Genomic DNA, 14,046 nt, shown 5'->3' with positions numbered 1-14,046 from the left:
CTATATGGTATGATAGAATTTTTATATTACCTTTTTATAATATAGTAGAGTTCTTTTCTTAGCTTAATGAAAGAAAGATCTAACTTTACTCACTTTTTTTAACAGCCTAAAGCCTTGAAACTGCTGGGAATGGAAGTAAGTGTTTGCTTAAATTATCAGTGTCAATTACTCTCTTAATTACACATTAAAAAAATGTGAGTTCATTTCCATGGTAGAGATTAATACATGATTCTAAAACAAGGAAATAAATATTTTCCAAATGTCATGGGCCCAACTCACAGTAGCTTTGACAATTCCACCATAAGGTTATGTTAGCCTTGCTTACAAACAAAAAATAAATCCTATTTGAAATACTAACTTGAAAAACAAGCACATAAATTCCAGTAAGCAAAATCTATTCATGGTTGTTTATGAATAGTCACAGATCCAATGGCCAGAATTACTTCATGGATGCATCTAATAGGTGTGTAGAAACTCACAACAGATGATCTTTCAGGTCTTTTGTTCAAAAAGCTATTGTCATATAGGCAAACTTGAGTATAGAATATCCTCATTCTTTCAGCAAAAAAAAAAAAAAGGGTAGGGCTGTCTATCATGTGGGACAAAAAACCCTAGAAGAGGAAAAAAAATGAACAAAAGTAAACAAAAAAAAGGAAATGGCTCATAAAATTTTTTTTCTAATTTTTGAGATACGGTGTCACTAGGTAGCCTAGGCTGGCCTCAAGCTCGACATTCCCCTACATCTGCCTCCCAAATGCTGAGATTATAAGTGCACGCCTGGCTTTAAAATAATATTTAAAGTATAAACTAATATGTACATGCATTTACTTAGTATACCTTATTTTAAAATTAGCCATGGATGAGCTTTTGAGTTCTTTTAGAATAGGAGCTGGCCTGGTTCGTTTCAGTATTGATCCCAGAGCTAAGCCAGTGGAAGATGTACAGTAACTATGTAGTGAATTGAGCTGATTCATTTCCAGCTGAGCCTGTATGTTTTTTCTACAATTACAGGATGATATTCCCTTGAGACGAGGAAGAAAGACAACCAAGAAGCGTGAAGAAGAAGTGGACATCGACTTGGATGACCCTGAGATCAACCATTTCCCTTTCCCTTTCCACGAGCTGATGGTGTGGGCTGTCCTCATGAAGAGACAGAAGATGGCACTGTTCTTCTGGCAGCATGGCGAGGAGGCCATGGCCAAGGCCCTGGTGGCCTGTAAGCTCTGCAAAGCCATGGCTCATGAGGCCTCTGAGAATGACATGGTTGATGACATTTCCCAGGAGCTGAACCACAACTCCAGGTTGGCCCGCCCAGCAAATGGGGAGATCGGGGGAGAGAAGGGAAGGTGGATGCCACAATACTTTGGGATGTTACCCCGGTAGTGCATCCAGACAGTGGCATGATTCACCTTTACTGCACACAGTACACACATGGAGGCATGTACAGATACACAGACTTCACTTTATCCTCTCATCTACCCACAGTCTTGGGCAAGGTCGCACATTTGTGATTGACAAGGCTGGGAGTCGAACTTCAGGTCTGTCACATTTAAAAGATACTCTGCACTATAATCAATCGTAGGTTGATGGATCTGCCTCTCCTATTTATATATCTTAACTTTGGGGTCTTTAGTACAGGGATCATGCCTTGTTTGACTTACTCCTCTCTTTAAACATGGTATCTGACACAGTGAATGCTTACTGGATGAACTTAGGAATAGACCAGACCTGACACAAAAAAAACCTACTCCACACAGAACCACCTTTCACGGTTGGCCATTGGGTCCCCCGCTTTTGTCATATAAGCCCCAAAGTTGGCCTAACAGACTCTTCCAAACATTCTATCTTTCAGGGACTTTGGCCAGCTGGCTGTGGAGCTCTTGGACCAGTCCTACAAGCAGGATGAGCAGCTGGCCATGAAACTGCTGACATATGAGTTGAAGAATTGGAGCAATGCCACATGCCTGCAGCTGGCCGTGGCTGCCAAGCACCGGGACTTCATTGCACACACGTGCAGCCAGATGTTGCTCACCGACATGTGGATGGGTCGTCTTCGAATGCGCAAGAACTCAGGCCTCAAGGTCAGCACACCCAAGAAGGCCCTGTCGCTATGAGAGCCTCAGGGTTGGTTGGAGTGAGTTTTCCAAACCAGCTCTGCAGTGGGATCGGGTGTTCTCTTGCCTCAGAAGAGAGGTGCTAAACACTGTTCATCAGAATCACCTGAAAATCAAGACCTGGGTAGCGTCTTGATTTTCATATAGAGCCTAGGGCCTCTGCAAGACCTGCTAAATCAGAACCTCCAAAGATGGAGCCTACACATTACTACTATTTTTCAGAAGACTCATGCATAGGTTCCATAGAGGGCTCCATTCTCTCTAACACGAGCTGTACTGCAGCAGGACTCCACCCAGACCACCTTTCACTCTGTGGGAGCCTGACCCCTCGCTATCTTGCATCATGCCAAAGAGACATTGGCTCGTACCAGATGGGCTTAAGAAATTCTTTTAACTGAACTAAAAATGAGATAGATTTGTAGGTCAAGACATTGCTGTATAATTCTGATCTGTTCTTTTTTTTAATGATGCTAGGGAAGCAAACCTCATACCTGCCACTGAGCTACATGCCCTGAGCCCCTGATCATTTTTCAAGTAAAGAAAATTGAATTCTCAACCACATTGTATAACCCAAGACCATTTGTAAGGGTGTATGTGTAGTTAAGATAAATAAATTTAATTGAGAAAAAACAGGATGGATACATAGCAAATTTTTTGTAGAGGTTACTTCTGGGGTTGAGACGACCATATGAGGGACTTGCTTTTAAGAGTAATAGGATGCTGCAGAGCTATTACTTTGTTTTCAGTGCTGGGGTTAGAACCTCATACTCTAGGCAAGCATTCTACCACTGAGCTACATTCTGGTCCTGCCTTTACATTCTCTAGTGCTTTTTTCAAAGAAAAGAATGGAAAAATGTAAAACAATGGGAGACTCATGATCTGAAGAGCGTGGGGGGATTTTTTTAGTTTTTGTTTTCATTTTTGGGATGACAGGTTTTAGATAGATAGATATTTAAGATGTATGACGTGATACACTTTTACGTAGTGAAATGGTTACTCAAGTAAGTGAATTGATACACCCATTGTCTCACACAGTTAACTCTTTTTTTGTTTGCATGTGGCAAGAACACCTAAAATCTATTCTCTTAACACATTCCCAGTGTAGCACAAAATGTTAGAACTGTGGTCTTTGTGCTGTACACTAGAGCTCCAGAGTTAGTCACTCTACATATCTGCAACTTTGTACCCTTTAACCACCATTTTATTGGACCAGCCCTCTCTCTTCCATTCTACCCTTCCCATGGGCTCTTGACCCACCGTCACAGAAGGGTTCCATGAAGTCAGCCATACTGGTAGTGACTGCCAAGCCTGGTCTTGGGCAGAGAACCAAGCCAGCTCTCTTCTCCAAGGACAGGATGTCACATCCCCCAAAGAGCTGCCAGCATACCACTAAGCCTCCCCAGACCTGCCAGGTACCCCGAATTCAGGTTCATTGCTGTCTTTTTTTCCCTGACTGCTCTTGAGTCCCCATGGGCATTTGGGGCCCCGGCTGTGTCTGCCTCATGACTCAAGCATCATTATTACTGATCCTTCAGGATCTCTCTGAGCCCCTCGCCTTAGTGTACTTTCTTTGAGGAGGCTTATCTTTAAAAGGCTTGTGCTCCAGGATCATTTTAGTATTGAGAGAGGCCGGAGAAGACATGGAACACAAGTCAGATGTTGGTATTATCATTCAGAAATGCACTGTGTTCTCTGACAATGGAGAATGAGTTTGCTCTCTTACAGAAAGGGCTGTGTAATTAGTACCTGCACATAGAGATGTACTGCTGGACCCTCCTGGGGCATTTGTGCAAGGGGACATTCCTGATGAACACATATCTCCCAGGACAGGGATGGGAAGGAGAGGGCATTTCTGTTGCATAGTAGCAATTGCTTTCAGAATGTTCTACAACGAATAAAGTGCTTTCCTATGTGTACTCTCTCGGGTCAATTTAGAATAACATTAATTTACAGAGATAATCAGATAACACATCAACTCTACTTGATATATTAGCAAATAAATGCCAATGAACAGATGTATGAATTGATTCTACAAAGCCAAAATGCTATCTAATGGTTAAATGGAAATCTTAATTCCTTCCTACTTTTGCTTCGGATAGGGCTTCTCTTTTTTCCTCAGTTTTCCCCCAAACAAGTGGGTGATAATAGGGTTAAATGTATTTGAGCAAAATAAATATTTCTCATATGGAACAAAAAAGTGACCCATTTTACATTAATGTGTTTAGATATTCAGATGTCCAAGTCCTCACACAGGCCATGCAACGCCCATAGGTACACACACACACACACACCACACTCCAGGGCCTCTGATTCTTAGCAACCTAATCTTAACCCTTTAAATGTGATTATTATTATTATCATTATTATTACTTTAGGTAATTCTGGGAATTCTACTTCCTCCTTCAATTCTCAGCTTGGAGTTCAAGAACAAAGACGACATGCCCTATATGACTCAGGCCCAAGAAATCCATCTCCAAGAGAAGGAGCCAGAAGAACCAGAGAAGCCTACAAAGGAAAAAGAGGAAGAGGACATGGAACTGACAGTAAGACAAAACCTATGCAGTTATCCTCTGTAGGCAGAATCTCTAATTCACTCGTCCTGCTGAAATGGCTAAGGGTTTAATAACTTCTGAGGTCAGACAGCTGCTCCCTGGGCTCCCACCAGGTTTAATCCAGGGCACATTCATGTAAGTATTGAAATGAGGGTATCATAAAAATGTCTTCTTTATACACAAATAGGATGACTGTTGGATCTAATTGTATGTGAAGTCCTTCAGCCAGCCAGTGGTTCAGGACAAACCAATGAAATTCAAAGCAAGCCTCCCTAAATTTTGCAGGCAAGCCAAGGTTTATAAGCAAGCAGATGATGAGGCAGTCTTAGCACATGAAAAAGAAAAGGAATCCATGACTTGGGAGCAGCCGGCTTCATTGAACTGGAACTGTTTTGCTGATCAGTAGCTAAATTTGTGTCAGTCTTCAGGGTCAAACTCACAAATACAGCACTAATTGAATTTTGAGGTTTGTATGGAAAGCTTTTATTAGCTTTTTTCAGTGTAATTATAGAACATAGATGCTTTGTTCTGCAGAGGGAACAGGGCAACTGCGCATGGGACAGCTTCCCACAACCTCCACCCTAGCAGTGTGACTGCCACTGGCTTGTGTCCAAAGGCTAAAAATATCCTGTTCTATTAAAGGGACACACAGGGCTTCATAGCTTGGGAGACATCAAGCAACAACTCTAGAAAGACTGTCTTGATATGCCTCACCCTTCCTCACCACCCTGTCCAGGGGCCTCAGTGGTAATGAACCAGAAGGAACTGTGAAAGGAAAAAAATGAAAATTGCTTTTGCTCAGGTGACAAAAGACCTTTGCATTATTCACCTGGTGGGACCACCGTGAGAATTGTTCTTCCTCCAGATGCACAGATTTCTTTCCTACAGATCTATTTATGGACACAACTCCTGACTCATTAAATGAGAAGCCAGCTTTTGTTTCAGTTTCGTGATCTTCATAGAAATCTTTGTAAGGGCCTGCTCACCTCTGCCATAGCATCAGGACTGCCTTCCCTAAAGATCTCACCATAATGTTGGCCTCTGATCCCCTTCACAAATGAGAAATGATATTTTAAGCATAGCAGAAACATGGGTAGCAATAATACTGAATAATTATTGACTGTTAGCTGAGAGGGGTAAAGGATGAGTGCTCTGGAGTCAGAATCCTCCTGTCCCATTACCTACTTGCTATGTGACCTTGATTACAGTTTCATAACCACTAGCATGGGACTAATAACTTTGTCTGCCTCACAGGTGGTTGTATGTACATGTAAACTACTTAAAGTGGCAGCAGGTACACCATAACCATGAATAAATGCACTAAGCCCTCGATATACACTTACTCTTGGAATCCTGCTCAGTGTTATTCCTATTTTACAGATAAAGAATCTGAGACTCAGAAGTAAAATTGTTCAAATTTACTCAGCTAATTAGCTGCAAAGCTAGGATTAGAACCCAGGCATAGGGACTCCATTAAGTAGCTTTGTTAGCCAATAGTTAAAGGGACAGAGAGAATTTCTTCCTAATCTCGCATGCAGACACTCAGCAGGTTAGGTTCACCACATGGTAGAGAAAAATTCAAAAGTGATGCCCAAGCCTCCTAAGTCAAGTGTGGTGTGGCCTTGGCACTGAGGCATACATCCTAGGAAGACGGCCAGGAGCAGAATTCACTTCTCTGTGGTTGGGTCTTAAGGAAGAAAGCGAAAGGAGGCACTTCCCCTGATCAGCCCAAAGCCACAGTAAAAGATGTCTCTCTAGACTGAGAGCACAATTGCTTACCAGAGAATAAGCCTGAGTTCAGTGGGAGCCTGAGTAGGAGACAGGGCTATCACATTACTGTCTGAGCTAATTCTCCCCAGAGAAAGGAGAAGACTTATGGGCTGCAAGCTTGGGATGGGACAGCAGTTGACTTTAAAGTGGAACTTCCTTTGACCTGCCAAATCTCTCCCTGCGTGGTCTCTGGTCAGCAGCTCACCCTGACAGAGTTGTTGAGAGCAGCTTGTTGACAACTCCACTTCCTTCATAGGATTGACATTTGAGCTTCTGATAAAACCAACATCTCCTCTCTTAGAGTGGGACATCTTTTAGCTCTTCCAAAACCATACACAAAAACATCGAGCTCAGCTTGCTAGTTCACCTCAGAGGCTCTTTCTCCACTTTGGAACCTGTGTCCAGCCAGCAAAGTTCTTAAGTCCATCCTGTGCAGTTTTGTTTCCATCTGACCCTGTTAAATTCTGCTTTAAGGCATTTCAAAGGAAATGTTTGACTACAGGAAAAAGAAATCAACAAAATCATCAAGTTAAGCTGCCAAGGCTGGACTTAATGAAATGGCAAAAATTGCTTTGCTTAAACCCATGAAAGACAAGTCCTTGGTTAACACATTCACTTCAGAATATCTATAAATGTTTTTTTAAGTTGTGGTGGTTTTTTTTTAATTTGTGTTTACCTACTTGGCCAAGTAATTGATCCACCTTGCACTTTGCTTAGTAAAAGTCCTGACATGTTCAAAGCTCCAGAGCAGCCCCTAGCTTTGCTGGGGAAGCCAGTGTCCCTAGTTGTTGTTACCCCAAGATGCCTAAAAGTCCTCAACCTGTCTTTGCTTTCACCTCATTGTATCCCCAAATAGTATTGCATAGGAATCAGTAGAACAGAAACATGACAATTAAGTTGCATAAACTATAAACTATAAACTATAGAAGGTCAAATAGAATGTACCTTCAGGGTATCTTGAGGTCAAAGATCAATGTTTATAAAATTCTGTTGGGATCTACTGTACTGTATCCATCGTGCAGACTAACTCAGCTCACTGGTAAATACAAATTCTTAGATAGGCCTTAAGGTGAAATCTTTTCTATTCATTAACTCAGAGTACTTTTCTAGCTGGATGGTCACAAAAGAATAGGAATTACCTTCTCTAAAAATCCTGTGATAAAAGATAAATCATTTGTGATTGTCACATATTTGAGTGCAGTGGTTATTTGAGGTAAGGATCGAAGTAGTTGAAACTAAGATTTGTATATTTTAGGTAAGGTGGTTTGAAAATAGAGTTATATAGTATTTATCTCTATTCTCAACTTCAAGACAAACTTAAATTATTGCTATAATTAGATCTCTCAACTTGAAACTGGTATCCAGCCCTCTGTCCTATCCCAAACCCCTGTCAGTCATGGTAAGTTGTGATATCTTGCTTTCTCACATAAGAAAATTTTCATTTCCCAATGTTGTTGAGCTAATCTTGTCTTGGCACAATATTGAAGCATTAAAGTCAAGAAATTACGCTGTTATAGACTCTAATACCACCCTTTTTTTTCCAGTGAGTGATTCCAACTACAGTATCCAAGAATGTCTCAGTTCACTTTAAAAGACTAGCTAATAGTTACTGAGCAGAAATTAAGGGCCAAATGCTAATTGATTAGCAGATCAACCCTATAACAGGGACTCTTAATTGCCCCATTCTAATAGTTAAACTAAGTCTCAGAGAGGTTAAAATAACTTGCCCAAGGTGCTGCAGATTCTAAGTGCCCAAGTTAGTACTCAGTCTCCCATTTGAGTGGCCCAAAGCCTGGAAGTTTTCACTGTTAGAATCTTCAGCCGTATTTGGGATATCCTGTTACTTGCTACCAAATAGGTATGTATCTGCCTTTTCTCAGATTCAGCCTTTCTGGCAATATTAAGTCATTATTGATACTGCTGCGTTGCCCAGTATTTGTTTCACTTTTTTGTTTTTGTTTTGGGGGGTTGTTTTGAGACAAGGTCTCACTATGTATATAGCCCAGGCTGGCCTGGAACTCATGATCCTCCTGCCTTAGCCTCCCAAGTGCTGGGATTGATTACAGGGTTGTGCCTGTCAATAATTCCATTATTAAGGAGATCTCCAGCACTGGAGACAAGGACCTCTGCAGGTTAAGCCTGCCTGGGATCCTTTCCCTAGCCCTGCCTCATTGCCGAGGAAGGCAGTGCACACAGGAATTGGCAATAAACTGATGCCAGCAGTAACTCAAGTTTTATAAGGATTGAAACCAAGATACCAGTCTGTGGGGTTGAAGAGGTGGTCATAGCTCCAGACACTTCTTGGGTACCTTTGATAAACAAGGGGACTCTGGTCTGATTTGCCTTTCACTTAAGAATCATCAGCATGAATGGAGACAGAATTTGAACCTGTCTCACAATATTTATGGGGAGAGAGAAAAGCAGTGTGGATTCCTGTAGCCTGGCATTCCCAGACAACACTCATTCTCCTACTTGGAACTCTGGGTATCTTCTGAGTATCCAGAGTAGAAGAGAAGAGAATGGTCAACAAATATCCCTAAGGCCTTCCATTCCAGGTAAAGGAAATACTCAGATTATGTACACATATACTTACACTTAGGGAAGGCATGCCCTTTAAATATCCAGGGGGGCCTTGTGTTCTTGGGTTCTGTGAGCATCCTTTCCTCATCTATAAAAATGAGAACACTGAACTACACTCTCTGCAGAGCCCTGCCATCATGGTATCCATTCTCTCCCACTGTAGGCAATGTTGGGAAGAAACAACGGGGAGTCTTCCAGGAAGAAGGATGAAGAAGAAGCTCAGAGCAGGCACCGGCTAATTCCCCTGGGCAGGAAAATCTATGAATTCTACAATGCACCCATCGTGAAGTTCTGGTTCTACACTGTAAGCATCCTTCTTTTCCTCTTTCCTCTTGGTTGGCCACAGGCACCTATGTTCATTTCTCGTGCTCCTGTGTGGTTTTCTCTGCTAATCATAAGCACCACACATACAGAAATGAAAGCTCTGTGACTGCTTTTCCAATAGCTCTGAAAGATTTGTGAACTTGGTTATGTAGCTTCCACAGACTACCTTTCTCCTCTTCACAGAAAGTAAAGAAAATGGTAAAAGTGAGAATGGATAGAAATAGACATGAGATGAGCATGAGTTTAGTGTAGCAGGAACACAGATGTCTTTTTCCAAACACTTCCGTGTTCTGGGTGAGTGAGGACTAAGTCAGGGGTGCCTATTTTAGATGCCAATTCTGGGCTTAAGAGGACATTTGGTGGCTCAGGGATAAGTACAGGGTAGCAGTAGCACCATTAGACAAGGGTAGCATATGGATGTAATTACTCCAGTTGTACAGCCACCAGATACACTTTCTTACTCAGTCACAATTGAACAACATGCAAACCAAAACAGCAAAAGTCACTCAAAGCAACTACCATCCTGGCAGACAGGATTCAGTCTACAAACCATATACACATGTCGTCTCTACAACACCACAGCTGTCCCTGACGTGGCCTCTGAGATGTAGGACAGGGCTGCTGGTTTCGTCTTCTCCTTTCAATGATATTTTAACTTTAAGGCGGGCCTTTGGCTCATATCATCTCCAATTCTCTCAGTTAGTGAGCTGCATCAGATGAGAGCATCTGTATCTTTAGGCTTTTTCACAGCCAGCTACAGAGCAGTCATTTGAGTCAACAACAGGGCAAGCCAGACCTGAGGCCAAGACAACTCAAATGATAGCACGAGGCACTTTTTGGTGTGGTTGGGCTAACAGTTAGCACTGACTTTAAAGCAAGGTTTTGCAACCTCAGCACTATTGGTATTTTAGGCAGGATAATTATTTGTTGTAGGGTGCTGTCCCCCACCTGTGGCATGTTTAGCAGATGCTAAGAGCACTTGCCATCCTCCAAGGATGACAGCTAACATGTCTCCAGACACTGTCAAATATGTGGGATGAAATCGCCACCAGTTGAAAGCCATTACTTTAAAATATGGTCTTAAAAGAAGATTGGAGATTATCAAGCAGGCACTCTACCACTTGAGCCATGCCCCTCGGTCCAAGATTATCAAAATATAAATATTACATTTATTTTTAGTAAAGCACAAATTCAAATTTACCTTGTGGAAAGCACAGTGGCCTGGAGTCTGCAGTGAGACAGCAAGCTGGGAACCTCATCTATGACTCTTTGTATCATGTGACCTCAAACAAGTTACTTTCCCATTCTGTCCACACTTTGCTTAAAATGGGGTTCTTTGTGGGGTTTAGTGAAGAGCTACGTGTTAAAGTGCGGAAGGCATGACGTCAGTGTAACTATTGCTATGGCTTAGCCTGTGACATTGCCGTTCCATAGATAATCATCTACATTCATCTGTCCTCCACAATAATATCATTTATTGAGTACCTACTGCATTTGAGGCAATGTTTCCAGGTGCTTGTTTTTGTTTATTTGTTGGAATTTGCTTTTGTTTTATTTTGTGACACAGTCTCACTAAGTAGCCCAGGATGGCCTCAAATGCTACATCTTCTGGCCTCAGCCTCCTGAGTGCTGGAATTACAGGTGTGCACCACCATGGCCAGCTCCAGGTGCTCTAAATACTCTCTTTGATCCTAACAATTTTATCAAGATAATATTGGCACTGCAATTTTAAACCCATGTCTGTTTTTCCTCTTACATTATGCGGCCTCAATTTTCACAACATAGAACAGGGCTTGGCAAACTACAACTTTTGGGCCAAATTCAGCCGCACGGCCTATTATTGTGACCTATAAACTGATAATCCTTCTTATATTTTTATTTTATTTGGCAGTGCTAGGGATTGAATCTCCAAGGCCTCAAGCATGCTAGGCAAACACTATCACTGAGCTATACTCTCTGCCCCTGTTTTATTTTTTTACATTTTTAAAGGGTTGAAATTAAATTATATAATATTTTGAAACACATGAAAATTATATGAAATTTGAATTTCAGTGTCCATAAATACACAATTATTGGAACACAGCCATGCCTCTATTCTCAGCTACTTGGGAGGGAAAGATGGGAGGGTCACAGTTTGAAGCCAGCCTGGGCAAAAAAGTTAGCAGACGCCATCTCAACAAATAAACCAGATACATGGTATTGCATATCTGAAATCCCAGCTCTGCCAGAGGAATAGGTAGAAGGATCACAGTCTGAGGCTGGCCTGGATAAAAATAAATAAAGCCCAAGACCATATCTGAAAAATAACTAACGCAATAGGGCCGGGGGCATGGCTCAAATGGTAGAGCACTTGCCTAGCAAGGCCATGAATTCAGACTCCACTACTGCCAAATACATATGAACACAAACTCACCTGTTTACCAACAGCCTGGCCATTCCTGTGCCCCAACATTAAAGTTGATTCCTGGCAATAGAGACCTCTTGGCCTGCAAAGCCTTAAATGGTAACTCTGGCCCTTTGCAGAAGAAGTCTGCAGACTCCTTATGTAAAGCATAAAAGGAATCAGTACAGGTGATTTTATCAACAACGTTCTATCACTTACATGAAGGGAGGACTCGCCTCTCTTATTCTCCCACGCCATCTCCAATCCATGGTCAGAATCACAGTAATTACAGTTCCTTGACTCCCTAGGTACCCATTTCCTTGTCTCAGGCAGTTGTCAGCCACAAACGCTTTTTCATCACAATTTCAGTGATGTCAGACTCAGCTCCATATTGGATTGACCTGGAGTAGTTTTGGAGTTGTGGGTGTTTTTGGTTTTTGTTTCTTCTTTTTGTGAGACAGGTCTCTCTACGTATCCTAGGCTCACCTTAAACTCATCACAATTCTCCTGCCTCCATCTCCAAAGTTCTGGGATTACAGGTGCATAGGCCATGCCAGCCCCTGGAGTACTGCTAATGCTGACACCTGGGCTCCATTTCCTTAGCTTTGATGCCACTGGTCTGGGCACACTCTGGGCATTTCAGAGCTCCCAGGTACTTGTCAGAAGCAGTCAGGGCTGAGAACCACTGGCCCTGGACACAGAGAAGTGAGATTTTGGCCCGATAGTTCTAAAACACCTAGGATGAAAAGAGGTTTTCTTAGGATTGCCAGTTCCTGGCCCCATCATAGACCCAGCTGAGTCAAATCTCCAGGAAGAAACCTGGAAGGCTGTGTGTTTAACAGACTTCCACATATGTCCACAATGAGGGAAGCTGGGACACACTGCTCTAACAACAGCATTTGCTGCATGTTAGGAAACTGCCTCTGTGAGGACCAGGCCTGGAGTCCAGCTCCCTCTTGCATGACTGACTGGGTTGGCCTCGGCAAACCCATTACACTGGATCCCTGTTGCATTCAATTGTGTTTAAATAACAATTCTCAGACATCCACAACCATGTTTTGAAAACCCAGGCCTCAAGGAAGTGAGTGGAGATGAGACATAGCAGGCTTTTAAGTCCCCAGAAATGCTTAACCAGAAAATTCGACGTTAGATTAAATGCCCCATTCTCACTCTGATTTCCAGAAGCATCACCCTTTCTCCCCTTGACGATGTTCTGAGAGGAAGGACAGCCTCACTTCCCCAGGACCTCAGCTCCCCATCTCAGCAAGTTTCCCAAGGAGCAGACTGGGTTCTCTTTAGTTCCAAGATGAAGGGAGGCAGGGATCCAATTGGCTCCCAGATCCTGACTGTGTTGAGAGCCTGTTTCAAGTGTCCAGCTGGAGAGGACTCAAATTCAAGGTGCAAAGTGGCTACAGGTCAGAGAACATGATGTGCACTCTGGGTTTCTCCAGCAGTGATGGGCTCTTTCCCAGAGGCCCCAGCAGGTTTGCTGACTTACACAAGATGAAGTACACGAGCTGGCATTTAAATCTAAGTCTCACTCCAAGTCTCTCTGCTACAAGAGAGACACCAAGCACACTATACCTGTATTCAGAAAGTGAACCAGGTTACAGGAGTCACTTAAGCACTAAAATGCAGAACTGTGTGCTAATGTCCCTGGATAAAACCAGGGTAGTTAGCAAGATTCATTTCACCTAGAAGCAATAGAATTTGACCTGAAAAGAGAAGGAAGCATCCAGTTATGGTTGCTTACACCTGTAATTCCAGCACTTGTGAGGCTGAGGAAGGTCTCAAGTTCAAAGCCAACCTGACTTACATAGGGAGCTCCTGTCTCAAAAAAACAAAAGAGAGAGAGAAACCAGGAAGAAAGAAGGATTTCAAGGCAGAAAGAGGCACAAAATAAATTGTAGTTTTAACAGCTGGATTCCTTTCTTTGCAACTGGTAAAATACAGTACTCACAGGACTACAGAGTGAAAGCCAGTGTGTTATGATGGTAAATTGAAGCCATGTGAACCAAATTATGTCTTGAACTAATTTTTAAACAGTGCCCTGCATGGTTATGAGAAAACACTTTCATGAAGGTTTTCAAGATTTCCTAATGATCTTGAAGGTGAGGAGGGGTGGGACCTAGGCATGTATTAACATGACAGTGGGGGGTGTGGCTTGAGGGGGGTTGCAAAACTAAATCACCTGGGTGAAGAGTGGGCCCAGATGACTTTCAATGGCTGCATAACCTATTCTGTCCTCTGCTGTGATCTGTTTCCACATGTGACATCATTTAACTCTGACATAATTTCACCCTTTAAGAGATGAGGAAAGAGA

The 14,046-nt window shown here is 42.5% G+C and overlaps 1 protein-coding gene and 1 long non-coding RNA gene across 14 annotated transcripts in view; one reads left to right on the top strand and one right to left on the bottom strand.

Annotated features, from left to right (window-relative positions):
• The window catches only part of Trpm3 (transient receptor potential cation channel subfamily M member 3), an 835,737-nt gene that overhangs the window by 741,087 nt on the left and 80,604 nt on the right, over nucleotides 1–14,046 (top strand). For 12 of the 13 annotated variants that reach the window (XM_074052027.1, XM_074052024.1, XM_074052021.1 and 9 more), the window contains 5 exons: nucleotides 106–135; nucleotides 1,012–1,301; nucleotides 1,853–2,081; nucleotides 4,490–4,657; nucleotides 9,180–9,320. In XM_074052027.1, the coding sequence (XP_073908128.1) occupies nucleotides 106–135; nucleotides 1,012–1,301; nucleotides 1,853–2,081; nucleotides 4,490–4,657; nucleotides 9,180–9,320 (858 nt within the window). The remainder of the gene's footprint in view (nucleotides 1–105; nucleotides 136–1,011; nucleotides 1,302–1,852; nucleotides 2,082–4,489; nucleotides 4,658–9,179; nucleotides 9,321–14,046) is intronic. The other variant, XR_012440467.1, reaches the window with a different exon arrangement.
• LOC141415442 (uncharacterized) overlaps nucleotides 1–14,046 on the bottom strand; it is a 200,619-nt gene that overhangs the window by 141,469 nt on the left and 45,104 nt on the right. The gene's annotated exons all lie outside the window — the stretch shown is intronic.

Source organism: Castor canadensis, chromosome 13, assembly GCF_047511655.1.
Source record: "Castor canadensis chromosome 13, mCasCan1.hap1v2, whole genome shotgun sequence".
In the NCBI taxonomy this organism is placed as follows: Eukaryota; Metazoa; Chordata; class Mammalia; order Rodentia; family Castoridae; genus Castor; species Castor canadensis.
This window is presented reverse-complemented; position numbering and strand designations above follow the sequence as displayed.